We start from the raw sequence: 27,700 nt of genomic DNA on the forward strand, positions 1-27,700 counted from the left end.
CAACCTCCACCTCCCAGGTTCAAGCGATTCTCCTGCCTCAGCCTCTTGAGTAGCTGGGATTACGGGTGCAAGCCACCAGGCCCAACTAATTTTTGTATTTTTAGTGGAGATGAGGTTTCATCATGTAGGCCAGGCTGGTCTCGAACTCCTGACCTCAAGTGATCTGCCCGCATCAGCCTCTCAAAGTGCTAAGATTACAGGTGTGAGTCACTGCACCCAGCCCAAAAATATTTTTTGAAATAACAATACAGCAATAAAAAAATACCAGTTTTAATATACAGTATAACAATTTAAATAGCATTATGTTGTAATAAGTATTACAAGTAATCTAGAGATGATTTAAAGTATATGGAAGGATGTGCATAGGTTATATGCAAATACTATGGCATTTCATACAAGGGACTTGAACATCCAAAAATTTTGGCATCTGAAGGGTTCCTGGAACCAATCCCCTACAGATGCTGAGAGGCGACTGTATATCAGAATCACTGACACGTTGATAATATAAAAACCAAGAGTGTGGATGAGATCACTGAGAACGCGGGTATAGATGAGAAAAGAAGAGGACTTTGACCAAATTCTCAAGTGTGCCATCATGAAGGGTCGAAGAGTAGAGATGTCAAGAAGCCGAAGAATGGTTAAGATACTAGAGTAAGTGGTCTGGAAAGATAGAAGATGGATGTTGGAGAGTAGGGTGCTGAAATGTAAGGTCTTAGAAGTAGTATAGTTATTGATGATAATGAGGTCAAAGATTTGACCTTAGAATGGGCCGCTGAGGACTGGACTTAGAGGTCCAGGAGGGAGAAATCAACTTAGAGGGACTGAGAATGAATGGTTACAAAGGTAGGAGGAAACCTGACGGGTGTGGGGTCATAGAACCAAAAGAAGCATGTTTTAAGCAGGAGAAAGTGGTCGTTTTGGTTGACCATTGCTGACAGGTTAAGGTGACAACAGACTAGTGTGCCCACTGGATTTGGCAGCATGAAAGATGTTGGCATTCTTGATAACAGCAGTTTCAGTGGAGTGGTAAGGTTGGGAGCTTAAAGAGAGTGAGTTGATGAGTGATGAGATTTAAGGAAGTAGGAATGAAGGGGGGAAAACGAGTAGTAGCTGGAGGGCAAGTAGAGTCAAGGGAGGTTTTGTTGTTTAGTGCTGTGTAGTTAAGATGTAAATATATAACATGTTTCTGTGTTGATTAGAATGCTCTGTTGGAGAGAGAGATTATCTGGTGTTGCAGGAGAAAAAGCATGTAATTGCAAAAGCAAAGCCCTTGACAAGGTGAGAGTTAGCCTTAGAAAGTAGCAAGAGGACTTCATTTATGGTAACAGGGAAGAAGGCAGAGAGTGTGGGTTCCTGTCTGGTTGTGGTAATACAATTGTAAAAAATGCTGCTCCGAACATTCATATACAAGTTTTTGTATGAATATATCTTCAGTTCTCTTGAGAATATACCTAGGAATGAAATTGCGAAATTGCTGGGTCATATGATAACTCTGTTTGTTCGTTTTTTCTTTTTCTTTTTTTTTTTTTTTTTTGGAGACAGGGTCACTCTGTCGCCTAGGCTGGAGTGCAGTGGTGTGATCACGGCTTACTACAGCCTTGATCTCCTGGGCTCAAGTGATCCTTCCACCTCAGCCTCCCAAGTAGTTGGGACCACAGGTGCATATCACCATGCCTGGCTAATTTTTTAATTTTTTGTAGAGATGGGGTGTCCACTACGTTGTCCATATTTATGTTTAATTTTTTGAGGAACTGCCATATGGTTTTCCAAAGTGCTTGCACCATTTTACATTCTCATCAGTAGTACATGAGGGTTCCAATTTCTCCACATCTTCACCAACACTTGTTATTATCTGTCTTTCTGGTTATAGTCATGCTAGTGGATATGAAGTGGTATCTTAATGTAGTTTTTATTTGTATTCCCCTATTGACTAATGATGTTGAGCATCTTTTCCTGTACTTACTAGCCATCTATGTTTCTTGTGTGGAGAAATGTTTATTAAAATCCTTTGCCTCTTTTTCAGTTGGGTTATTTGTCCTTTTTTTGTTGAATCGTAAGACTTTTTTATACATTTTGGATACTAGACCTCTATCAGATGTATGACTTGCAAGTATTTTTGATGGGTTATCTTTTCACTTTCCTGATAGTGTCCTTTGAAGCACAAAGGTTTTTAATTTCAAAGAAATCATAATTACCTATTTTTCTTTGGTTGTTTGCGCTTTTATTGTCATAAGTAAGAAATCATTGTCTAATCCAAGGTCACAAAGATGTATGTCTACGTTTTCTGTTTTGTTTTTTTTTTTTTTTCGAGACGGAGTCTCGCTCTGTTGCCCAGGCTGGAGTGCAGTGGCGTGATCTCGGCTCACTGCAAGCTCCACCTCCCGGGTTCACGCCGTTCTCCTGCCTCAGCCTCCCAAGTAGCTGGGACTACAGGCACCCGCCACCATGCCCAGCTAATTTTTTGTATTTTTAGTAGAGACAGGGTTTCACTGTGTTAGCCAGGATGGTCTCGATCTCCTGACCCTGACCTCGTGATCCACCCACCTCAGCCTCCCAAAGTGCTGGGATTACAGGCATGAGTCACCACGCCCAGCCATGTCTATGTTTTCTTAAAAGAGTTTTATAGTTTTAGCTCTTACATTTAGGTCTTTGATTCAGTTTGAGTGAATTTTTGTACATGATATGAGTTAGGGGTCCTTTTGCATGGGATACTCAATTGTCCCAGCTCCATTTGTTGAAAGACTATTATTTCTCCCTTGAATCATCTTGGCATCCTTGTCAAAACTCAATTAACCAAGCCTGGGTGTGGTGGCTCACACCTGTAATCCCAGCACTTTGAAAGGCCAAGGAAAGAGGATCACTTGAAGCCAGGAGTTTGAGACCAGCTTGGGCAACATAATGAGACCTTGTCTCTAGAAAAAAAAAAAAAAAATTGCTTAAATTAGCTGAGCGCAGTAGTATGCAAATGTAGTCTTAGGCACTTGAGAGGCTGAGGCAGGAGGCTTGCTTGAGCCCAGGAATTCAAGGCTATAGTGACCTATCATCAAGCCACAGCACTCCAGCCTGGGCAACAGAGCAACCCTGTCTCCAAAAAACGGAAAAGAAAAGAAAAAGATCAATTGACTATATGTGTATTTTTATTCCTCGTTTATTTCTAGTTTCTTTATTTTTGGACTCTCAGTTCTATTCCATTGATCCATATGTCCATCCTTATGTCAGTACCACATTGTCTTGATTATTTTAACTTTATTGTAAATTAGAATTGGGAAGTGTGAGTTCTTCAACTTATTTTCTTTCTCAGGATTGTTTTGGCTATTCTGTATCTTCTGTATTTCCATATAAATTTAGGATCAGTATACCAATTTCTGCAAAAAAAGGCAGTTTTTATTTTTTTAAACTAGTTTATTTTCGATTCAGGGGGTGCATGTGCTTGTAGTTACGTGGGTATGTTACATACTGATGGGGATCAGGCTTCTATTGTATCCAGTGTCCAAATAGTGAACATTGTACCTGATAGGTCATTTTTCAACTCTCACCCCTCTCTCAACCTCCCTCCAGAGCAGCTTGGATTTCGACAGGGATTACATTGAATCTGTAAATCAATCTGGGGAGAACTGCCATCTTAATGATATTAAGTCTTCCAATTTATGAACTTAGGATATCTTTCTGTTTACTTAGGTCTTCTTTAATTTCTTTTTTTTTTTTAAGAGACAAGATCTCACTCTGTTTCTCCCTGTGAACTCCTGGGCTCAAGCGGTCCTTCCACTTCAGCCTCCCAAGTAGCTAGGACCACAGGTGCCACCACACCCAGCTAATTTGCGAGGGAGGGAGGGAGGGTAGAGATGGGGTCTCGCTATGTTGCCCTGGGTGGTTTCAAACTCCTGAACTCAAATGATCCTCCCACCTTGGCCTCCCACAGTGCTGGGATTTCAGGCACGAGGCAGTGTGCCTGGCCTTTCATTTCTTTCATGTTACTCATTTTAAGCAGAAGAATATCATGATTTGATTTATACTTTAAGAAGATTACTCAGTACTGGCTGGGCACAGTGGCTCACACTTGTAATCCCAGCAGTTTGGGAGGCTGAGGCGGGCAGATCATGAGGTCAGCAGTTCGAGACCAGCCTGGCCAACATGGTGAAACCCCGTCTCTACTAAAACTACAAAAATTAGTTGGGCGTGGTGGCGGACACCTGTAATCCCAGCTACTCAGGAGGCTGAGGCAGGAGAATCACTTGAACCCGGGAGGTGGAGGTTGCAGTGAGCCGAGATCATGCCATTGCACTCCAGCCTGGGTGACAGAGCAAGAGTCCGTCTCAAAAAAAAAAAAAAGAAAAAAGAAAAAAGGGAAGATTACTCAGTAATATGGAAAAATAATTGGTAGGCAAAGAGATGCTACATGAACAAGGGCAGAGACAAAGAGGAAGTCACTCATTACATAAATATTTATGGGCATAGATGGACAGGACTTGGTGATTGACTTTATGTAGAAAGCAAGGGAAGAGTAAAGAACAACTCCCAGGTTTTGGCTTGGGTACATCACGACACCACCAATTGAGATAGGAAAATATAGTTTTGGGGGAAAGATGAAGTGATCAGTTAATGCCTGCTGAGCTTCAGGTGGTGATGGGACACCCAGGCGCAAAGGTAAGGTAGTTGGATATCCGAGTCCAATGCTAAGAGGAGAATCTAGTCTGGGAATAGTGATTTGAGACTCATCATATAAAAGGAGAGCCGTGAGAGGGCACAAGCCAACGGATGGGAAAAGTAAAGGAAGCAGAAAGGATGCACAGAAAAACTAGGAATTCCAAGGTTGAGCTGATGACAGAAAGTCCACAAAAGGAGACTGAGAAGAAACAACCAGAGAGGCAGGAGGAAGCTCCAGAAAGAGATGCAGGGAGAGTGGCTAATAATAACAACTTAAGGACTGAAATGCTTCCATCGGAACTAGCCAAATTAGAAGTCACTGGTGATCCTGGCAACGACTCTTTTGCTGAAGCTGAAGCCACGCTGCTGTGAACTGAAGAGGAAGTGGGAGTTGGGAAGGTGGAGACAGCAAATAAAGAGAACTCATTCCTTGCTTTGCAGGGGCAAAGGAAAAGAAGTGAAAAAGCAGCAACTGGGAATGTAAAGAGGGTCAAGAGGAGGTCACGCTTTTTAGGACAAGAGACTTGGGTGAGTTTATAGGCTGAGGAACGAAAGCAGATGAAAGGGAGAGGATGAGGGATGGAGAGTCCTTGTAGAACTGGGAAGAGGAAGGAGGGAGAGGATCGATTTTATTTTTCTTGTAACCCTGCTTGATTCTATACTGATTTTTAAAAATTTTTTATATGGGCCGGGTGCAGCAGCCCGCACCTGTAATCCCAGCACTTGGGGAGTCCAAGGTGGGTGGATCACCTGAGGTCAGGAGTTCAAGACCAGCCTGGCCAACATGGCAAAACCCCATCTCTACTAAAAATACAAAAATTAGCCAGGCATGGTAGCCGGCACCTGTAATCCCAGCTACTTGGGAGGCTGAGACAGGAGAATTGCTTAGACCCGGGAGGTGGATGTTGCAGTGAGCTGAGATGGTGCCACTGCACCATCTCATAGAAAAAAAAAAAAAAATTTTTTTTTTTTAGACCATTCTGGTCTATGTCCAAGTCCCCCTACAGGCCTCATCTCTCACTGGGACAACTGAGCTTGACTTCAGATGCTCAGCCCTGTGGTTTAGGCTTGGTGGTGAAGAGGCCAGGACAGGGTTAACTGAATGGAAGAAAACAGAAGGAGCTGGCGCGAGGAGTCCGATTACGAGCATGCTGCTGGGCAGGACTTGGTGATGCTTGAGGTTGGGATTTCAGAGAAGGCTGTTCCAGGCGTGGCTCTGGAGAGAATAGCTAGAGTCATGATGAAGGCCACTGAGGATGGCAAGGAAGGGCCCCGGAGGACATTCACATGGATGAGCACAACATTAGGACAGAAACCCAAGTCCTGGATGGATGAAGGGAGGTGACAGGGAAGATGGAAGATGCAGTGAAGATGAAAAAGGTGATGGGAGGCACATCAGAGTAGAGCCAGGCAGCAGAAGTCTCGGAGGAGAAAGAAAAAGATAACATATGCACATAGAAAAAACAAAAACAAAACAAAACAGAAAGCCGGGCACATCCCTATAATCCCAGCACTTTGGGAGGCTGAGGTGGGAGGACTGCTTGAGGCCAGGAGTTCCAGACCAGCCTGGGCAATATAGTAAGATCTTGTCTCTACAAAAAATATTAAAAATAAAAAAATTAGCCAGGTGAAGCCGGGCATGGTGGCTCACGCCTGTAATCCCAGCACTTTGGGAGGCCAAAGCAGGTAGATCATGAGGTCAGGAGATCGAGACCATCCTGGCTAACACGGTGAAACCCCGTCTCTACTGAAAATACAAAAAAAATTTAGCCAGGCATGGTGGCAGGCGCCTGTAGTCCCAGCTACTCGGGAGGCTCAGGCAGGAGAATGGCGTGAACCCGGGAGGCGGAGCTTGCAGTGAGCAGAGATCGCGCCACTGTACTCCAGCCTGGGCGACTGAGCAAGACTCCTTCTCAAAAAGAAAAAAAAAAAAAAAATTAGGTGGGTGTGGTGGTGTATGCCTGTGGTCCCGGCTACTTGGGAGACTGAGGTGGGAGGATTGCTTGAGCCTGGGAGGTAGAGGTTGCAGTGAGCTGACACTGAGCCACTGAATTCCAGCCTGGGTGATGGAGTGAGACCCTGTCTCAAAAAAATAAAATAAAAAAGGGTTGGGGGGCATGGTGGCTCATGCCTGTAATCCCAGCACTTTAGGAGGCCAAGGCGGGCAGATCACCTGAGGTCAGGAGTTCAAGACCAGCCTGGCCAACGTGGTGAAACCCCGTCTCTACTAGAAAATACAAAAATTAGCCGGACATGGTGGCTCATGCCTGTAGTCCCAGCTATTTGGGAGGCTGAGGCAGGAGAAACACTTGAATCCAGGAGGCAGAGGTTGCAGTGAGCCAAGATGGCACCTGCCCTCCATCCTGGGTGATACAGCAAGACTCCTTCTGGAAAGAAAGAAAGAAAAGAAAGCAAGGAAGGAAGGGAGGAAGGGAGGGAGGGAGGGAGGGGGAAAAGAAAGAAAGAAAGGCACAAAAAACTTCCAAACTGTGAATGGAGGTACGGAGTCTCGCTCTGACACCTAGGCTGGAGCGCAGTGGCACGATCTCAGCTCACTGCAACCTCTGCCTCCCAGGTTCAAGCGACTCTCCTGCCTCAGCCTCCCAAGTAGCTGGGACTACAGGCATGCACCATCATGCCGGCTAATTTTAGTATTTTTAGTAGAGATGGGGTTTCCCCTTGTTGGCCAGGCTGGTCTCAAACTCCTGACCTCAAGTGATCCACCTGCCTCAGCCTCCCAAAGTGCTGGGATTACAGGCATGAGCCACCGTGCCCGGCCTGATTTCTGCTTTATACTTTTTGTTTTTCTCTCAATTTTTCTACAATGAGTTTTTTTTTTTTAGACATGTAAAAGAATACAAAAGTTAATGTAACAAACAGTCCTATTCACACCATCTAGAACCCATAATTGTAAATATGTCATATTTGCTTTAAAAAAAAAAACAACTTTAGAGCTATAGTGAAAGTCTCCTTTAACTGCCTCTTCTTCTCTTGGACAAGCATGGTCAGTTGGTTTTTAGTTTTACACAGGTATATACATAAACTAGAATCTGGTACAGTTGTGTGTGATGGCTTTACTTACATGGAGGAACGGTTCTTAAAATCAGGAAGGGATGGCAACCTTCTTTAAATTGAGGAGGGGATGCACAGGGACTGGCAGCCTGAACCCACCTCCCCAGCTAAGCAGTCCCATGGGAGCCCATGCCCTGGGGAGATCCAGCTCCCAGCTAAGTGCACGGGCCACACCTGGTTGTTAAATGTACCAGGAAGATAACTGCTATTTGTATTTCTCTGGCTAGGTTCCATGCACTTTCATATCTCACAAGTCATTTATGGCTCAAAAAATCTGAGAAGCCTGGAAAGAAAATCATTATCCCCATTTGACAGATAGGGAAACTGAGGTCCAGGAAATGGCAGTGAGCTGCCAGGATATCACAGTGAGTTGATGCAGGATAAGGAACTAGAGCTCAGACCTGGAGTTCTTTCTAGAACCTCAGGCCAGTGTGCAGAGGGGTGGGGCAGAGGCCAAGGTTTTCTGATGGACTTTGGCCACATGGCAATAAGGAAAAGAAGTTGCAATAACTTCAGACCACTGAGGTTGGCTGATGGCTGGGAAATTATGGTCTGGAGAGAAGCAGGTGGCAAGTTTTCCCTCTTCAGAGGTCCCAGAGGGCAGGCATGCTCCTGGGGACTGTGACTCTCCCCACCCCCAACACATACACACTCAGAAGTCAGGAGCAGCCTCACAGTCAGACAGGTCCAGGTTCAAGTCTCAGCTTTACCTCTGATATATGTTGTAGGGTCTTTAAAAAGTCCTTTACCTCTCTAGGCCTCAATTTTCTCATCTGTAAAATGGAGTGATTATCTTTAATTCTGTGTAGTTCCAAGGATAAAAGAGAATCATCATCTATGCATCTGGAAGCAAAAGCATTACAAGGTCCCCAACCTAATTCCAGAAGGCTCCAGCAGGGGTGAGTCAAGTGGACTGCCTGACACTGACTGATAGAGAAGCCACATCTATGCACACACGAGGTTTGACACTGGCTTTGCAGTGACCACCTGTGCTCTCCAGGGCAGTCCCTGGGAGATGGGCATTGGCATCACAAGCTGTTGGTGGAATGGGGGCAGGGCAGTGGTGGTGAAGGGGCCCTTCCTTTCTTTTTCTTTTTTTTTTTGAGACAGAGTCTCGCTCTGTTGCCCAGGCTAGAGTGCAGTGGAGCAATCTCGGCTCATTGCAACCTCCGCCTTCCAGATTCAGGGGATTCTCCTCCCTCAGCCTCCCAAGGAGCTGGGACTACAGGCGCCCGCCACCACGCCCAGCTAATTTTTGTGTTTTTAGTAGAGATGGTGGTTTTGCTATGTTGGCCAGGCAGGTCTTGAACTCCTGGCCTCAAGTGATCCACCCGCCTTGGCCTCCCAAAGTGCTGGGATTACAGGCATGAACCACTGTGCGGGGCTGGCCCTTCCTGTCTTTTCACCAAAACAAGGCATGAATTCATTGTAAGACTCCAACTTCAGCCACACAGCCACATGTAAAATAAAAAGCAAAATCCTTCCCCTGACTCTCCTGCACCAATCTTGGTTATCACTTTGGCGCCATTGCTTGCTATTAGGAACAGTTTGTCCACAAACACCATTAAATGCATGCATATCTTTGCACTCTGGTGCATAGGATAAAGATCTACAAATGGAATTTCTGGGCCACAGTTACAAGCGTCTGAACTTTTTTTTTTTTTTTTTTTGAGACAGAGTCTCGCTCTGTCACCCAGGCTGGAGTACAGTGGCCCAATCTCAGCTCACTGCAAGCTCCACCTCTCGGGTTCACGCCATTCTCCTGCCTCAGCCTCCTGAGTAGCTGGGACTACAGGCGCACGCCACCATGCTGGCTAATTTTTTTTGTATTTTTAGTAGAGACGGGGTTTCACCATGTTAGCCAGGATGGTCTCAATCTCCTGATCTCGTGATCTGCCCGCCTTGGCCTCCCAAAGTGCTGAGATTACAGGTGTGAGCCACCGTGCCTGGCCACAAGTGTCTGAACATTTCTAATATGAGTAAGTACTACCCAATTGCCCTAATAAAAGATTGTCTGAGGACATCAACATTCCGATGCCAGCCTGATGCCTTCATCAACTGCCCCCATCTTCCCTTCCGCCTGACAAATCTGTCTCCCCACCCAAATCCCCTGCACATTATCCCCCTTCAGACAGCAGGTGACAGGGAAGCAGTCCTACTGGGGGGTTACCAGATGGGATGCCCTGGGGGGCTTCCTAGGAGAAATGGCTCCACTCCCTCCCATGGTGTTAATGTGTTCTCCAAACTCCAGAGGCTCTACATCTGACCCAACTGCCCAACATGCACAGCGCCGCAGGTGTCAGCACAGGTGTGCAGAAAGACACACAGTCAGTGGACAGCCCCCAGGCCAGGCTCCAACCAAGTACCCAGAGACAGTCGGCCAGCCCCTAGCCTCTGGGCCACTGCCCAGGGGGGTAAGTGGGGCAAGCTATCAACAGATGTTGCCCAGATCCCACAGTAAGTGCCTCTCATGGGCCCGCTCCAAGGACTGAGAGAGTCCAGGGAGGTGGCCACAGTGCGGCCACTCTACAGAACTTGGGCACAGAGACCCAGGGGGATTCCAGGCTCCTGCCTACTCCACCACTTCCAGCTGGTGGTCTTGGGTGAGTGGTCTGTGGTCTCTGAACCCAAAGGTGCAGGAATGGTACCTCCCCCAAAGGATGCTGAGACTAACAAGGGACTTCACTGGGGTCCATCCTGGCACATTAAAGGGTTCCATAACCCAGAGAAGTACTAATAAAGCTCCTACTATGTGCTCTTGCTAGGTCTACACTTTGTCCATAAAGACAGTTTGGAGAGTTTCCAAAGTGTGTTGTTGTTTTGTTGTTTTGAGATGGAGTGGCAGAACTCAGCTCACTGCAACCTCTGCCTTCCAGGTTCAAGCGATTCTCCTGCCTCAGCCTCCAGAGTAGCTAGGATTACAGGCGTGCCCCACCACACCCGGCTAATTTTTGTATTTTTAATAGAGACGGGGGGTTCACCATGTTGGCCAGACAGGTCTCAACTCCTGACCTCAGGTGATCCGCCTGCCTAGGCCTTCCAAAGTGCTGAGATTACAGGTATGAGCCGCCGCGCCTGGCCGAAAGAGCTTCTTACCTCATTTTTGTATCCTATCTTGTGTCACACGACCCTAGGGGACAGGAATTATTATCCCTGATTTTCCAAGGAGGGAACTGAGGCCCTCCCGACCAAGAAGGAGCCGTAAAGCTCCTTTTTCGGCGTAGAAGACAAGACTAGCAGGAGGTAAAGGTAAGCGCAGAGAGGAGAGGCGATTTGGCTGAGGTCACACAGCAGGTAGGGGCAGACCCCAGTCCCCAGTCCCCAGCAGCTCTTTCACCGCCCCTGCAGCCCCTCTCCGTCCCAGCCTTGGGCCCGGGGGCTTTCCGCCCAAGCGCCACACCCAGGTCACGGTAACCACAGCTACGCGTGCAGTCCCCAGCTTGCCCGCGGGCCCGGGCGGGCGGCTCCTCAGAGCCTCAGTTTCCCTTTGTAGAGCGGGCCCGCCGCCGCGGGTGGCGCCGGGCGGGCCGGGCGGGGAGGCGCCTGACTCAGCGGGCGGGCCACGGGCTGCTCAGCCGGTCCAACCGGCCGGGAGGCGCACGAGCCGCTGGGGCGCTGCGGGGCCGGGCGGCCCGGGGGGTGACGGGAAGGGAGGCCGGCCCGGCGCCGCCCAGCCCCGGGCTCCGGGCGGGAAGTGGGCGAGCGCGGTGGTGCGGGGCGCGCGGGCGACTGGCCAGCGGGATGGGAGCGGGGCCCCTCCGCGGCCCGCAGCCTCGGGAGCCAAGCTGAAGTCGGGGGCGGGACCAGCGCGGAGTCGACATGTGTCTGCGCCTTGGTGAGCAGCGGGGGGCGCGCGGGAGGCCCCGAACCACCCCAACCCTCCTACGGGAGCGGAGCACTGAGCCTGGAGCCCGAGACCCCAGGGGGCCAGGGCGCCCGCTCTGCCTCTAACTTACTACGCGGCCGGGAGCGGGTCACTTTCCTCTCTGGGCCTCAGTTTCCCCAGCAGTGAAATGGAGGGAGGAGTGCTGCGGGTGTCTTCTCGATGTGGCTGTAGCTTCTCTTCCCCTCGCCCTTTCTTGCCTTTCCTGCCGAGGCACACGACTGCCCTCGGGGATCCCCGGGTGGGCGGCAGAGGAGACGCTGTAGAGAGCAGCCCCACACTTACCCAGAAGGGACCCCGAGGCCAGGCCTCAGCTTCCCCAGCCTTGCAAGGGGCTCCGTCTTACATACTCTCCACTCTCCTGAGGCCAGAAAGGAAAGCCATGGGCAAAAAGGATCAGCAGCGAGGGAGCGGGACTAATGTGCCCCCTCCCTCCACTGCCTGGGCACGGTGATGCCGCTCGTGGGCAGCAGAGTCCTGGAGCATCCCTGCTGTCTAGCCGAGAGACCTTGTGAGCCTCAGTTTCCTTGTCTGTAAGAGGGGGACAGTAGTTCCCACCTCCTAGGACTACTATGAGGATGAGGGCAGCTTCTAAGAGTAAAGCGCTTAGCACCTTGCCAGCTGCGCTGCTTAGCGCTCCCACAGTGGTAAGTTAGAAATGAAGCCGGCTGGGCTTCATCTGGGAGGCAGCACTTTGGGAGGCCGAGGCAGGCGGATCGCTTGAGTCCAAGAGTTAGAGACTAGCCTGGCCGACATGGTGAAATCCGTCTCTACAAAATATTTAAAAAAAGAAGAAGAAAAAAAAATTAGCCCGCCTTCTCAGGAGGCTGAGGTGGGAGGATCACCTGAGCCCGGGAGGCGGAGGTTTCAGGAGGTTTCAGGAGGTTTCATCAGGCCAGTGCACTCCAGCCTGGGCTACACAATGAGACCCTGTCTCAATTAATTTAATTTAAAAAGTCAGCCCGCTGCAGTGGCTCAGGTTTGTAATCTCAGCACTTTGGGAGGCCGAGAGGGGCAGATCACGAGGTCAGAGATCGAGACCATCCTGGCTAACACGGTGAAACCCCGTCTCTACTAAAAATACAAAAATTAGTCGGGTATGGTGGCAGGCACCTGTAGTCTCAGCTACTTGGGAGGTTGAGGCAGGAGAATGGGATGAACCCCGGAGGGGGAGCTTGCAGTGAGCCGAGATCACGCCACTGGACTCCAGCCTGCGCGACTGAGCGAGACTCCATCTCAAATAAAATAAAATAACAAATAAATAAATAAATAAAAAGTCAAGGACTGCTCCAGACTCAGTCCAGTGCTCCAGGCACAGCCCCATGCTGGCACCGTGCCTCCTCTTTGACCAAAGTCTTGGTCCTGGGATGCCCTTGTTATTGAGCCCAGCCCTGAGCTGGAAGGTAGACACTGAGCTCCCAGGTAGGTGGGTGGATGGGGTGAGGTGGGTCAGGCTCCTGCGCTGAAGCTGCCGTGCCCCTTCCTGCTTGGCTGGCATTCCATCTTCACAATGCTATTCTAGTCTCATGGTGCCTGTCCAGCCCATCATCTGCCCTCTGCTTCTCCTAGACCTGGTTCAGCTCCAGAGGGTCCTGCAGGCTCCAGGGTTCTCAGAGACCGGCTGGACCAATGCCTCCCCATTTTATAGATGTGGAACTTGGGGCCCAGAGAGGGGAGGGACTGGTGCCTGGTCACACAGCAAGTCTGTGACTGAACAGCCCCATCCCTTCCTGCTCCCTGAGGACTGTCTCTTGGCACAGCTTCAGACAGATATCCCAGAGAACGTCCAGTGTAGAGATTTCATTTTTTTTAGATGGGGTCTCTGGCTCTATAGCCCAGGCATGAGTGCAATGGCATGATTATAGCTCACTGTGGCCTCCACCTCCTGGGCTCAAAAGATCCTTCTGCCTCAGCCTCCTGAATAACTGGGACTAGAGGCATGCACCACCATGCCTGGCTAATTTTTTATTTTTATCCTTTTGGTAAAGATGGGGTCTTGCTATGTTGATCAGACTGGTCTTGAACTCCTGGCTTCAAGTGATTCTCCCACCTTGCCCTCCTAAAGTGCTGGGATTAGAGGCATGACCACTGTGCCTAGCCTCTTTTTTTTTTTTTTTTTCCAGCTGCAGAGCTCCCATATATTAAATATGACCAAACCGCTCTACCACAGATGGGGAGACAGAGGTCTAGGAAAGGACTCAGTCACATCCCATCAGAAGCAGCTAAAGAAGGAAATGTTTAGTTCTGGGGCCTAACCACAGTCTTCAAGTCTCAGAACTGGCCCTAGTGAGGGGCTGGCAGGGCCGGGGGGCTGGTGTGGTGTGTCTCCTTGAGGGCAGAGCTAGGACTTATGGGCAAATTTCAGAAAGCAGGTTGGGAGCCGGCATGTGCAGGTAGGGCTGGGCAGCCACTTGGCCACTGAGAGCACCTGAATGAGTCCCAAAGTTCTTTTGATCCCAGCTTCCCCTACTCATTCCATCCTGCCCAGTTCCCCCTGCACTGAGAGCTTGCTTTTCCCAGTACCCTCAGGGTATGCCACAATTTCCCATCCACTTCCTCATGGACCCACTGAGAGGCAAGGTTCTTCTTCCCATTTTGCAGACAGGGACATGGAGACTCAGAGCCTTGAGTTCCCTGCCGCAAGTCACCTGGCTCTGGGCAGTTCAGTTCAGCAGCAGTGTCAGCATCTGCTGTGTACCAGGCCCTATCCACCAAACTGAGTACCAAGCAGGGCCCACTTCCTGCCCAATGAACTCTGGCTCCTTGTGGCCTGGAGAGTGACTGTGGAGCTCACCGTGGTACCCCAGGGCCTGGCACAGAGCAGACACTCCGTGAACATGTGTAATGAACACATGAATCAGTGAATGGGGAGCTTAGTGGAAGGATCTCAAAGTCTAGAGCTAGAAAACTGAGCTAGCGCCCCCCCACTCATGACCTTGAGCACTAACAAGCGCTACTGCTAAGAGTCACCTGTATGCCTGTCCAGCCTCAGAGTCCCGAGGATTCTCGCAAAGGCATCCTGAACCCCTTTTATGGATGAGGAGACCAAGGCTCAGAGAAGACAAGTTACTGGCTCCAAGTCATCCAGAAATACATTTAGAACCCAGTGTGCATCATTAGGGCCAGGGCCTTGGCTTCCCCTTCTGCCCAGCAGGATAAGCCCCACGCACAGCCCTGACATAGCTGTCCCCAACAGGAGGCCTGAGTGTGGGCGACTTTCGGAAGGTGCTGATGAAGACAGGCCTGGTGCTGGTGGTGCTGGGCCATGTGAGCTTCATCACGGCCGCACTGCTCCATGGCACAGTGCTGCGCTATGTGGGCACCCCCCAAGATGCTGTGGCGCTGCAGTACTGCGTGGTCAACATCCTCTCTGTCACTTGTGCTATCGTGGTATGGCCAGGCTGGGAGGGTGGTTGGTGGGAGGAGGCTGGAGGGGGCTTGAAGGGTCTTCAACAGGTCCCCACCCAGAGCCTGTGGTGGTAAGCAGAGAACCTCAAGGACTAACCCTTTGTCTGCCACTTACCACTTGCCCAAGTCACTCAACTTCTTCATCTATAAAATGGAGATGGTAACAGTGTTTACCTCTGAGGGTCCTGATGGGTACTGATGAGGTAATCCACAGAAAGTGCTTAGCACAGTGTCTGGCATGTTGTTAGCGCCCGCTACTGTGAGCTAAGATGATTATTACATCGAGAAATATCCACAGCACCACTGGACAGAAGAAAGGAGCAGGAGTTGAGCTTGGGAGGGTGCTGGAGGGTTGCACGGAGTGCCGGCCGCTGACCTGGGTATTGATGGATGAGCAGGAGTTCACAGACAGGCTGCCATGACCAGAACCTATGTATGTGGCATGTTGAGGCTAGCAGAGGCAGGAAGGGAAGCTGAGATGGCATTCCAAGTACAGAGAACGGGAGACGGGAAGGCTGGAGGTGGAAATGGCTAAGATCTGTTCTGGAGATTCTAAGAAAACCAATTTGGCAGGAGCTTAGCATTAGGCCTGGTCTGTAGCAACTGCTCAGTGAATGGTAGCCATGGTTGTGACTGGATATCAGTACCTGTTTGACTAGTACATGAATGGAGGGGTCAGGTAGTCTCGAGTTTCTAAAGCTCTTTCCTGCCGGTCAGCAGAAGTGGCCACAGCCTCGGGGGAAGATCTTCCCGCACATCAGTGTCTGAGTTCCATCCCTGCCTCCTCCTGGCTAAGAGACTTATTTCTGTCTCTAGGCCTGTTCCTCCCTTGCAAAATAAAGCTCAGACAGCCTGCTGGCCTCAAGGCTTGGGAGAATGGGGGTCATAGGTCCCAGCAAGAAGGAGAGGCTCTGTTGGTGGGACAGGGCTGGGCTGGGCGGATGTGTGCAGGGTCCTTGGAGTTCCTCTGACTAATACTGTTGTGAGGAAGTCAGGGAAGGCAGTGGGCTCAGGGTGAGGAGGTCCACCAGAATGGGCTTTGAGCTGGACCACTTCAGCCTTCCCCTCACTTAGTTAATCCTCACTGCTCCCAGCAACTGGGGGCCATTATTATCCCCATTTCACAAAAGAGGAAACCAAGACTCAGGGATTCACCCAACTTCCTGCTGATACACAGAAGTCAACCCAGATTGGAACCTATTTGTGTCTGACACCAAAGCCAGTGTCCTTTCTGTCAGCTCATCCTGCAGAGCGGGGCTAAGCCCACAGAGATTGAGGTACTGTGTTGTGGCTCTCATGTAAACTAAAGACATGCTGGGCCTGGAACCCAGGACCCCGTCATACCACCTGCCTCAGATGGGTCCAGCCCAAGCCTGGTCCAGTGAGGAACATCAGGAGGAAGACTGGATGGGTGGACCCCAAAGATCCAGAGGGCGGCTGTTGGGCTGAACTGTGGGGTAGCCCCACCCCTTGGCATCAAGGCTGGTTAGGGAAACGTGTGCAAACCTGAGCAGGGCTTGCAGGATCCGCAGGGACAGAGGAGCAGGAAGGGTGTTCCTGGTGAGAGGGTGCGTGGGCAGCGTCCTGAGCAGGCTGTGTATAGGCATCCACATCCAGAGCAGTGAGGGAGGACAGTACCCCAGGTGGGGCTGAGAAGCCAACAGGGTTGGGGCTGGGGTCTAGTCACTGAGAACCTGGAATCATTGAAAATACCCCCAGGGATTTAAAATTCTACTCTATAACATGTCTTGGTTTGTTTCAATATAACAATTTTGATTTTAGTTCCTTGCTAACTGGGTTAGTTTCTTCCACAATCTTTTCCATTCCAGAAAGATATGTCCCATTCATACCCTGGCAGGCCCTGGTGGCCCCAGGATACGTGAACCTGCTTGAGACACAGCCGTAGGCAGTGGGGACTCGTGGAAGGTTGTAGAGAGGGAGTGACAGTTTTAGAAACATCATGTCAGGCTGGACTATGAGGAGGCAGATGGAGATGTGAAGCCCAGGCTAAGCAGTGGGTGAGGGGTGGGGGAGTCTGGAGGGCAATGGTTGGCGCCGGTGAGATCATTATCCCAGAGTGGCCCTGATCCCCTGCCCCTGCTCCTCCAGCCAAGGAGTCAAGGCTGACTTGGGCCTTCCCTACAGGTCATCACCTCAGGCATCGCAGCCATCGTGTTATCACGCTACCTCCCCAGCATCCCCCTGGTACGTGTTGCCTCCTGGGATAGGGCTTTGAGGGAAGGGTAGGGGCAGCAGCCACCCACCAAGGGCCTGGCCTCCTTGAAGGGGTAAGGCTGACCCTCAGGGAGGTCAGAGCTGCCCATGGGGGCCAAGCACAACACCTGTTGACCAGTGGCCTCCCCCATCCAGCGCTGGACAGTGTTTAGCTCAAGCGTGGCCTGTGCTCTCCTCTCTCTGACCTGTGCCCTTGGCCTCTTGGCCTCCATCGCCGTGACCTTTGCCACCCAGGGCAAGGCACTGCTGGCTGCCTGCACTTTTGGGAGCTCTGAACTACTGGCCCTCGCACCTGACTGTCCCTTCGACCCCACACGCATTTATGTGAGTATCTAGGCCTGAGGTGGGGCACCAGGCCCTCGCAGGGGTGGGAAAGGTTCTTGGAGTCCACCCTCCACCCCCAACTCCAGCCAGCCATCTCTGCCCCATGCCCCACAGAGCTCCAGCCTGTGCCTCTGGGGCATCGCCCTAGTGCTCTGCGTGGTGGAGAATGTGTTTGCTGTGCGCTGCACTCAGCTCACCCACCAGTTGCTGGAGCTGAGGCCCTGGTGGGGGAAAAGCAGCCACCACGTGGTAAGTTCCCTCCACAGCCCTGACTCCCCGAATTTCCTGGGATCCCCTGCCAGGGTACCAAAGCTGCTCTGCCCCACCCCTATGTAGGGGCCCCCACCTTGAGAAATGGGGCAAAAGTTTTCTTCCCAGGAGCAAAGGGGGAGGCTTGGAGGCTCAGAGAGGTGAGATCTCCCAGCAGAGTCACACAGCTGACACCTGGCTCTCCTAGGGCCCAGGATGAGTCTTGAGGGAGGGGCAGGGGTGTCTGGGCTCACACTGGGGGTATTCCAAGGGTCTGGCCTGGCTCTTGCAGTGGAGTGGGTAGTGATGCCCCTTTGCCCCCAGAGAGCCTTCCAGCCCTCCCCTCCTTCCATTTCCCGGATGTCCTGGAGGGGGAGACCCAGGCTGAGAACCAGTGGGTCTGGCAGTCTCCTGTGTCTCTGCAGATGCGGGAGAACCCAGAGCTGGTGGAGGGCCGTGACCTGCTGAGCTGCACCAGCTCTGAGCCTCTGACCCTCTGAGAGATGATGTCCTGCCCAGGCCCCATGGCCACTAGGACCCTGCAAGCAACTCTGCTCTGTGACCAGGCCAGGATTCCTGGAGCTGGCCTGAGAGGGCTCAATGGACCCTCGGGGACCCAAGTGGGGCTTTCAACCCCTTCCCCCACCATCCAGCCCACTGCACTGAAATGAGACTTTATTCTGAAATTATTAAAAAGAACAGAGATGCTCCATTTGGCTGCATGCGGGGGGGGGGGGGGCGATTGGGGGGACAGAGGGGAGGACAGGGGCTCAGCCAGGGGGCCGTGTCTCTTTCTCACGCAGGACGCTGTGCATGGGGCTCTGGGTGCATCTGCCCATCTGTCTGTGGGCCTGTATGTGTGTGAGAGGCAAAACACAGAGAGCTCCGTGGGTCTGTGTGTATCCAAGTGCTAAAAGGCAGGCGGGCTTTCTGGGACCCACAGCTGGCGGGGCTAGTATCCTGGAAGGTTTCACTTGGTGGCTTGGCCTGGGGACCAGCAAGGGCTGGGGTGGAAAGGGTGGCTCAAGGAACCCTCTTTCTCCAACTCCACACCCCTAGAATCCTTCTCTCCCCTCCAGATAAAAAGGCTCCTCCCCTGGGCATGACTCCCCCCATCCCCCAAGCTGAGATCTGCAAGACGAGGAGACTGCCCCTTTGGGAGAGGTGTCTGGCCTCGGGGCTGGTGGGTGGGTAAGGGGACCTGACTGAGGGGCAGACCAACCCAGCCTGTGTCTCTATTGTTGCCTCTGGGATTGGGGGGTGCTAACTGCTTACTTGCTTTGGCCTGGGGGTACCGCAGGGTTCCCTTTTCCGGAAGCCCCCCACAGAGCAGACCCGGGGAGAAGGGCTTCCCCAATCTGGCCCCCAGCCAGAATACACACAAGGGAGAGGAAGCTAAGAGCCGGGAGGGAGACGGTGAAGGGAAGGAGGAAGGGGGAACTGGCTCCTCTCAGAACTGGGAGGCGCTGCTGGGGTCGCACTGCAGCAGGCGCACGATGGACGGGTCGCTTTTGGCTCCGCGGATGAACTCCTCCAGGGACAGCTTGCCTGCAGGGCGAGGGGAGCGGTGATGGGGGAGGAGGCGGCAGCCAAGCGAGGGGAGGCGGAGCGGAAAGGGAGGGAGGGAGAGGCGCCCGCCCCGTCCACCCCGTCCCGCCCCTGCCCCTCACCGTCGTTGTTTGTGTCCATTTGGCGGAAGATTTTCTCAGTCCTCTTTTCCGGGGTCGACTCGTCCTCCGGCATCTTCATCACGGACGAAACCATCTTGTAAATGGCCTGGGGGCGGGAGGGGAGGCGGGGAGTGAGAGGAGCCTGCCCGAGCCCCCACCCGCAAGATTCAGAGGCGCCCCCGGGCTCGCTGACGTTTGCTGCCCCCGCCTGGGCAAGGTGGAGTGGGGAATTACGGAGGCGTGGGGAGCCGGGGGCTTCGGGAAGGCGTGTCTGGGAAGACTTCCCAGAAGAGGGGGCTGTCGGGCGGGCCCTGCCGCGCTCCCTTGGAGGGCTGGGTGGGAAAGGCGCAAAGACGCCGCAGGTGAAAGCTCCGAGCGGGCGCCGGGAATTTGGGGGCGCAGGGGGTCAGGAGAGATGTTGGAGGACACCGGGGCCCTACAGTGAAGGGCCTGGAGCGGCGGGCTTAGGAGCGCGTGCCCGGGACGCGAGTCGGCGGTAAGTACCGGGCTGGCACCCGGGCCCAGGGCGGCCGGCGCTCGGTGGTCGAAAGGGGGCGCCGGGCCAAGGGGGCGTCACTGCGCTGCCGGGCGGTCTGCGGCCGGCAGGGGGCGCGGCGCGGGCTGGAGGGCCAGAGGGGCGGGGAACAGTATGCAAATGAATGCAAATGTGCATCTGCAGCGGGCAGGGACCGCCAGGCTTGGCTGGGCTGGGCTGGGCAGAGGGCGGCAGCCGCCACGTGCAGTAGCTCCCGAGGTGACATGAAAGAGAGTTCTTGCGCTAAATGTACAGAGCAAGCACGTAGGGCTTGGCCTGTAGCCTGGGTCACAGTGCCCCGGAGCTCAAGGACCGAACCAGTCTCCCCAATCTTCCAGCTTTACCCGGCCGACACTTCCTGCAAGAAGCCTCCCTTCTCCCTTCCCATAAACTTCTGCTGTCTCAGATCCAGCTTCAGCCTCCACACTGGTCTCTTCCAGCCTGTCCCTCGGGTCTGTCCCCTATGCTGCCTCTGAAAACTCTTTCCAAACACAGATCTCCACTGTTACGTCCCCAGCCCGCACACCACTCCCTCACTCCCGTCACACATAGGGCTCCCCTTAGGCTCGCCTTGCACCCAGCTCCTTCTGCTGCCTCCCACTCCTCCTTGGGACTCAGTTTACAAGCTGTTTTCTTAGCGAAGTCTTCTCCAACCCAGGCTAGGTCAGGGTGCATATGGGCCCAGAGCCTGGTGGACTTTTCCTTTGCAAACATCTCTCCAGAAGAAATTCTGTCTTTGCAGGGTTGTTCCTGCAAACGTGGACGTCTAGCTAATGTCCATATCCCCAGAACCTGGCGCCAGGCAGGGACTTCCCTGTTTAAAAGCCATTGGCACTTCCCACTGCCCTCTGTTCCAAGTTCAAACCATTCGGCCTTTGGGATTTAAGATGCTTTACAATCTGTCCACTGCTTACCCTCCTCCATCAGGCCTCCCCTGGCTGGGTGATCCTGCCAACAGCCAAACACCCCTGACCCTTCAGATTCTGCAGCATTTACAGTCTTTGCCTGGAATAACAATACTAACTACCACTTATCAGAGACCTGCTCTGTGCCAGGCACTTTACACGCACTATTTCTAAACCTCGCACAAGCCCTGAAAAACAGGTATCATGATCCCTGTTTTCCGGATAAGAAACTGGCTCAGAAAGGAAATTGATGGCGGAGACTCAATTTGTACCTGTTCCCTCTTAGCTGCTGGAGGGATGCTTGGGCAGTGTGGGGTGGTGACAGTCAGCAGGGCCTGTAGCGTTAGACCCAGTCTGTAGTAACTGCTCAATGAATGGTAGCCACAGTTGTGACTGGATATCAGTACCTGTCTGATGAGCACATGAATAGAGGGGTCTGGTAGTTTCAAGTTTCTAAAGTTAGATGGACCTGGAGTGGTGTCCTGGTTCCACTACTCACTAACTGTGTAGCCTTGGACACATACTTTTCTGTGAGCCTCAGTTTCCTCAGATTAAATGAGATTATGTGTGAGGAACTGTGGCTGGCTAGAGTGGGTGGTCAGTAAATAGCTTATATTACAGTCATTATTCATCCTCTACATCCTCAAGTCTTCCCTGCCACTCAGTCCCCTGGCTCCCAGATGACACCTTTAAACCCCTGTCACTGAGCTTGTCAGTGTGACCTACACATCTGTCTCCCCCACCAGAGTGGGAGCCCCAAGGGGCGCAGTCTCTTCCTCTCCAGTGTGTCCACTAGCTGGCACAGGGCTGTGTCTAGAGAAGAACTGGGCCAGTGACCACTACCTCTGTGACAGCCTTCTCCTGGGCCTGCTAACTAATTGTCTGGAATTGCTGCTCACTCATGGTTTCATGGGAGCCGACTTGTTATTAATCAGGTACTGGGGCTTGCAGAGCTCTGTGGGTACCAACCATCTGGGACCACTGGGCTACCAGAAGAGAAGCCAGGGCCTGGATAGCAGAGGCCACCAGAAAGGGGTCCTGAGGATGCCCAGGGAATGGGTCTAGCTTGACTGATGCCCTGGGCATGGTACTCCAGCAGGACTGGGGTTTACCAGTACATACCACTGCAACACACTAAGTGGTAAAATGCAAACGTCCCTCCAGATTGGTCAGTACCCAGCTGCTGTCCATGTCCGGGTGATCCTTCACCATCCTGGCCACCTGACCCTACCCTCAGAACCCCCAGAACCCCCTACCATCAAGCAACTAAAGAGTCAAATGTCTGACCCACAGGAGTCCATGGCAAACATTAAGGCTTCCCCCTTCTAGCCATAGGTATGGGGAGCGCTTCACATCTCCACCTAGAGAGCAGGCCCAGACCTTAGCAAGAGGAGAAGCCAAAGTCAAGAGTCCAGCAGTGGCTGGGGCAGCAGTCTGTGGAGCTGAGGGACCAGAAGGGAAAGGATTCAGAGATGCAGAAGGAAAGGGGGCTAGAGCTTGTGCAAAGCTGCGTGACAGGATTAGTCAGGGCACATTTCAAAGATGCTGAAAAGGCCCTTCTGGCTAGAGCAGAGGATGTACAGAGGAGAAAATAATAACAGACAATTGCTAATGTCTACCAAGTACCAATTATATGCCAAGCCCTCTGCTCAAGTCCTTATCTCACTCTATCCCTGCAATAGCCTTGTGAGGCAGGGGCTTAACACCCGCACTTTACAGGTGAATAAAACCCATAAAGGCTTAGGAAAAAGGCAGGCAAGGAAGTGGACTGGTAAAATAGAACCAGAACCCTGGCCATCTTCAACGCTGGTCTGAGGGGATGGGTGCTCTGGGAGGTTTCTGAAATAAAGCTAACATGTAGCACACTTAAACTTGTACTAACAAAGGGCTTTTATATGTGGTCCTTAAATGTCCTTGTGAAGTCAGTATCACCATACAGATGAGCAGCCTAAGAGTGAAGGCCACGTCCAGAATTGGAAGCTAGACCTCCTGGCTATGAGTCCAGAGCCCTCTCAGTAGACAGCTCTGAGTAGTGGCCAGCCAGAGCTTGTCTCCACTTATTTGCTGGGTGACTTTGGGTATATCACTTCACCTCTCCGAGCCTCATGGGGCTGCTGTAAGCATGCACTGAACTCATAAGCACCTCACTCAATGCTAAGCTCATAGTGGGCCCTCAATCAATTAGAAGATAGCTGGGTATCCAGATGGAATGTGGACAGTAGTGCCAGATGGCCCTCTCACACAGGCTGTGTGGCCTCAAGCAAGTGCCTTTATCTCTCTGAGCATCTGTTTCCTTTGGTGTAAATGAAGATCAATTAGACATAACTGGACTGTGCTCTGCGGAAATGTCAACTCATTAAAGATAAAGAAAGGATGAGGAGCTGTTCCAGATTAAAGGGGGCTAAAGAGACATGAGAACTAGATGCAATGCATGACCCCAGGTCAGGGCCAAAAATGCTATAAAGAACATTATGGAGACAGTTGGCAAAATTGGAATATGGTTGGTAGATTAGATAATAGCATTGTTTCTATGTTAAATATCCTGGCTTTGGTAATCATATTATGGGTTATATAAGAGAATGTCCTTATTTTTAGGAAATATATCCTAATGTATCCGGGGTAAAGGGCCAATGTTCAGAACAACAAGAAATGTTACACACTAGTGTGCACACATGCATACGCACACAGATAATGATGCAGCAACTGTGGCAAAATGTTAATTGGCGAATCTGGGTAGAGGGTATAGGGGAGTTTTCTCAACTTTTCTTTAAATGGGAAATATTTTCTAATAAACAATTTTTTAAATGGGATTGCAAGAATAGCCCCTGCCACCACTTGCCTACAAGGCCTGCTGAGAGGATCAAAAGGGGTGGTGGGTGCAAGCTGCCGGGCCCTGTGCCTGGCATTCTGAGGGGCCCAGGGGCCCACCTGCACGATCTCCAGCATCTCCTCCCGGCTGATGTAGCCATTGCCGTCCAGGTCATACATGCTGAAGGCCCACATGAGCTTCTGCTCCAGGCGGCCGCGTGAGGTCACGCTCAGCGCAATGATGAACTCCCGAAAGTCTATGGTGCCATCGCTGTTGGTGTCAAAGGTGCGGAAGACGTGCTCGGCAAACTTGGAGGCGTCACCATAGGGAAAGAAGTTGGCGTAGATCTTCTTGAACTCATCCACGTTGAGGATTCCTGTGGGGCAGTCCTTGAGGAAGCCCTTGTACCACTCCTGCAGCTCCAGCTCTGAGAACTCCGTGTTCTCCCGCAGGTCCTGCAACATCTCGGGCCGCAGCTTGCTGTTCTGCTTGCCCATGGCCGCCGAGCCAAGTCCCACCTGGGTCCCCAAGGGGGTCAAGGGCAGAGAGGAGTGATCAGGCCCTCCTGGATACTAGACACTGCTCCAGATGGCTCCCCCTGCCAACAGCCATCCCCACCTCTTGTTTGACCCAGGGAAAAAGAGGAACTGGCCCAAGGTCACACAGCCTAGACCCAGGCATCCTGTATCTGTGCCATGCTCCACACCATCTCCCTGGATCATACACTTTCCTGGGAGAGGGAGGAAGGGAAGGGGGGGTTCACATTTACTGAGGCCCTTCTCGGTGCCAGCCACTAAGCCTTCACAAATGCACACCATTTCACCCTCACAACAGGTGGTATGGGGACTTTCCCCATTTTACAGATGAGAAGGCAGGCTTACAGACGTGAGGTGGCTGCTTCAGGTCACACAGCCATGGCATGATAAGGCTGACTCCTAGAGTTGCCCACAGAGGTGCAGAAAAACCTTCTGATCCTCCTCCGTCCTACCCACTGCCTTCTCATTGCTTCATATGTGCCTGCTCAGCACAAAACATACCCGCAGCCCAGACACTGCCCTGTTCTCCCTCTGACAGGTGTGCCCAACAAGAGGCAGCAGAGGGAGGTGTTACTGTGGGCTCCAGAGTCAGATCACCTAGGTTTGAATCCCAGCTCCTCCTCTTACCAGCTATGTGACCTTGGGCAAGTTCCTTAAACTCTCTCTGCCTCATCTTTAAAGTGGGGTAATAACAGTACTTACCTAAGAGGATAGTTGTGGGGATTAAATTAGTTAATAAGTGGGAAGCACTTAGAACCATGGCTGCACAGATAAGTGCTAGATAAGTGTTAAATAAATAAAAATGACTTACATATACCCAGGTGCCACAAAACTCATGCAAAAACTGTGCAAACAAACATATACCGATAACTATATGCTTCATAGCTCACCAGATCCACACCCTGGATCCCATGCCACTCACGTACCAGCCCACGCCCACCCATGGGTCAGCATGCCTCCACACATGACGACATTCCCTCTGCTCCGCAACTCACACGAATCGACACATGGCACCACGCACAACTCCCATACCCTGTGCATCAAGACACACCAGCCCACGACCCCACATGTCTCACACATGCCATCACACGCCAACTCGCATGCCGACACCTCTCACATGGCCAGCTGCACGTGGGACCTTCAGGCACCCTTGCCATTTTTCTTTGTTTTCCTTCAGTTTTCCCAGGGGTGCTGCCAGGTCCCAGGAGAGGGAACTGCAAACCTTCCCAGACCTGCTGGGGGCCCCTTTTCCAAGGAGACCCCCCAAGCCCATCCAAGCCTCCCCAACACTTACCTTTCATCTAGTCCTGAAAGGCCCCCTGAGTGCAGGTTAGATTGTGGAGACTGAGTAGAAGGCAATGAAGAGGAAACAGCCAGCCAGTTCTGCACAGGAATGCAGGGGTGTGTGCAGGTGACCCCCACCCACTTGGGGCAAGGAGGGGATTATTTGTGCATACATGTGCATGAAGCTCTGCACACATGTGAATGGGTGTGTTGTGAGTGCATATGCTCATGCATAATGTGTGCCGCTGGTTTTTGTATTGCATTCGCCTGCTGTGTCTTTCCATCTATGTCCCTGCATGTGCCTCAGATGTGCATGTGATCAGGTATGCACCCGTCACAGCGTGAGGGAATGAGCCCGTGTGGTCATTTGGAGGACCTGTGTGTGTCCTCGGCGGTGTGTCACATGCATGTTTCTGTAAGTTGGTCCCCCTCCTTTCTAGACCAGCCTCTATGGCCCAGGCTAAGGACCCACCAGACAAGCGAGTGGGAAAGGGCTGAGGAAATGAGAAGGGCTGGGGCATGTCCCTCACTGCCCTCCTCAAGGTCCAAGGAACTGGGTCACCGGGGTGGGGGCAGAGAGATGCGCAGAGCAGGAGAGCTCCTCCAGTGCCCCCTCGGCCCTGCCACTCTCGGAGTTGCCCCCCCCCCCCGGTTGGAAGAAGATTCAGCTATCTGCAAAGACCTCAAGTCCCCCATATGGAAAGACCCCCCTCAGCTCGACCTGAGAAGCCAGCCCGGGGACCAGCTCCAAACCTCCCTCAGCTCTGGCCCCCAGCCCCCGCCTCCATCCGCTCAGCACTAGGACAGCGCCCGGCGCGTGGCCCCTCCTGGAGGGGGCGCTCCCGGGCGGTCGAACGGGGCTCCTCGGGGCCGGCCACTCGGCGTTCAGGACCCTGGAGAGCACCACGCGCTCCCCGGTCCCCTGCGCCCCCCGGCACCCCGGGACAAGGATTCCCGGGAAGCCCGGGAGCGGCGGTGTTGGGAAGCCCTGGACGTGGGCCCCCGGCTCCGGGAACCCCCTGCCCTCATCCCCTGGCCCCGGCTGGAGCTGCCCCCACTCACCCAGCGACGCGGAGACACCGACTGCGCAGGGAAGGCGGCGCTGCTGCGGCGCGCGCGGCAGGGGCGGCCGGAGGGGCGGGCGGGACTGCGAGGGAGACGCCCCGCAGCGCTCACCCGGAGCCCCTCCCCTGAGGGGGTCCCCGCCAGCCCTGGGGGTGGGGGAGCGGCGCGCTAGGCTCCGCCCCCCCCCCGCCCCGGAGAGAGAAGGGGACGCCCTCGGTTCCCCGGCCCCCCTCGAGGGAGCAGCCTGCCCGGGGAGGAGGACCACGGCGCCCCTCTCGGCACCTCAGCTCTGGTGGCCGGAACGGAGGGACAGGGTAGTGCCAAGAGGCCTCTCTACTGAGCCGGGGGCGATCCCCGGCCACTCTGCCCCCGCTTCCTTCCCCATGCCCACCTGGGCTCTGAGCCGCACGTCGCTTCGAGGGCCGAATCGGCACCCTGGGCACCCTCCCTGCTCCTGCGCCTCAACTCTCAACTAAGGGAGCTGGGAGCTCTTCGGGAAGGGTGGAGCGCCCATTCCTCCAGCTACTGAGGTCTTCGGGGTAGAGGGCCAGACACGCCCCCTTCCCCACCTCCACCTTGGACCACTCCAGACCTCACCCCGACCCCCTCTCAGAATTAATCCCACCTCCCAACTTTGGTATCAGCTGCTCCTCCCACTCCCCCCTCCAATCAAGGAAACCCCCTCCCTTCCTCCCTCCCCAGCCTCTGACTATGCAGGCCATGACAGGAGAGCAGAACATCTTCTGCCTGGGGATCCTGTGGCACCTGCCCACTGCCTGCCGAGCGCACAGCTCCTCTCCAGAGTCGATGACCCGCAGCCCAGCTCCTCCTGCCCCCAGCCTCAGCAACAATCTCCGCATGCTGGACTGAGATTTTGTCCTTTTTCCATTTCTAGAGGTTGGTCCTTATTGTCCCCATGACGAAATGGGCTCAGAGGGTTTAAGTAATTTTTCCAATGTGTGCACCCTCATCCATTCATTCCACAAATACGTATAAAACACTAGTTCTGCAGCCAGCATTGTTCTATCTAGGTAATGGGACTACAAACACAGACAAACAATGGACACAATATTCATGTCGA

General features: G+C 52.7%; 2 protein-coding genes across 3 annotated transcripts; one reads left to right on the forward strand and one right to left on the reverse strand.

Moving 5' to 3' along the window:
- Window positions 1–11,355: 11,355 nt before the first annotated feature.
- Window positions 11,356–18,525, forward strand: TMEM54 (transmembrane protein 54). Its single transcript, XM_007979538.3, has 6 exons — window positions 11,356–11,551; window positions 14,796–14,989; window positions 17,153–17,212; window positions 17,378–17,566; window positions 17,681–17,815; window positions 18,241–18,525. Exons 1-6 carry the CDS (start codon window positions 11,536–11,538, stop codon window positions 18,313–18,315), a joined length of 669 nt encoding a protein of 222 aa, XP_007977729.3. The 5' UTR covers window positions 11,356–11,535; the 3' UTR covers window positions 18,316–18,525.
- On the reverse strand, window positions 18,474–26,714 carry HPCA (hippocalcin). 2 transcript variants are annotated; one of them, XM_007979537.3, is made up of 4 exons: window positions 26,617–26,714; window positions 23,854–24,252; window positions 19,486–19,591; window positions 18,474–19,363 (listed from the first exon to the last, which is right to left on the reverse strand). In XM_007979537.3, the coding sequence occupies exons 2-4, from the start codon at window positions 24,229–24,231 to the stop codon at window positions 19,266–19,268; spliced, it is 582 nt and encodes a 193-aa protein (XP_007977728.1). In that variant the 5' UTR covers window positions 24,232–24,252; window positions 26,617–26,714; the 3' UTR covers window positions 18,474–19,265. The 2 variants fall into 2 exon arrangements, with proteins under 2 accessions (XP_007977728.1, XP_007977727.1); XM_007979536.3 differs by lacking the exon at window positions 26,617–26,714 and adding an exon at window positions 25,565–26,151 and having other exon boundaries at window positions 18,529–19,363.
- Window positions 26,715–27,700: the final 986 nt, after the last annotated feature.

Source organism: Chlorocebus sabaeus, chromosome 20, assembly GCF_047675955.1.
Source record: "Chlorocebus sabaeus isolate Y175 chromosome 20, mChlSab1.0.hap1, whole genome shotgun sequence".
In the NCBI taxonomy this organism is placed as follows: Eukaryota; Metazoa; Chordata; class Mammalia; order Primates; family Cercopithecidae; genus Chlorocebus; species Chlorocebus sabaeus.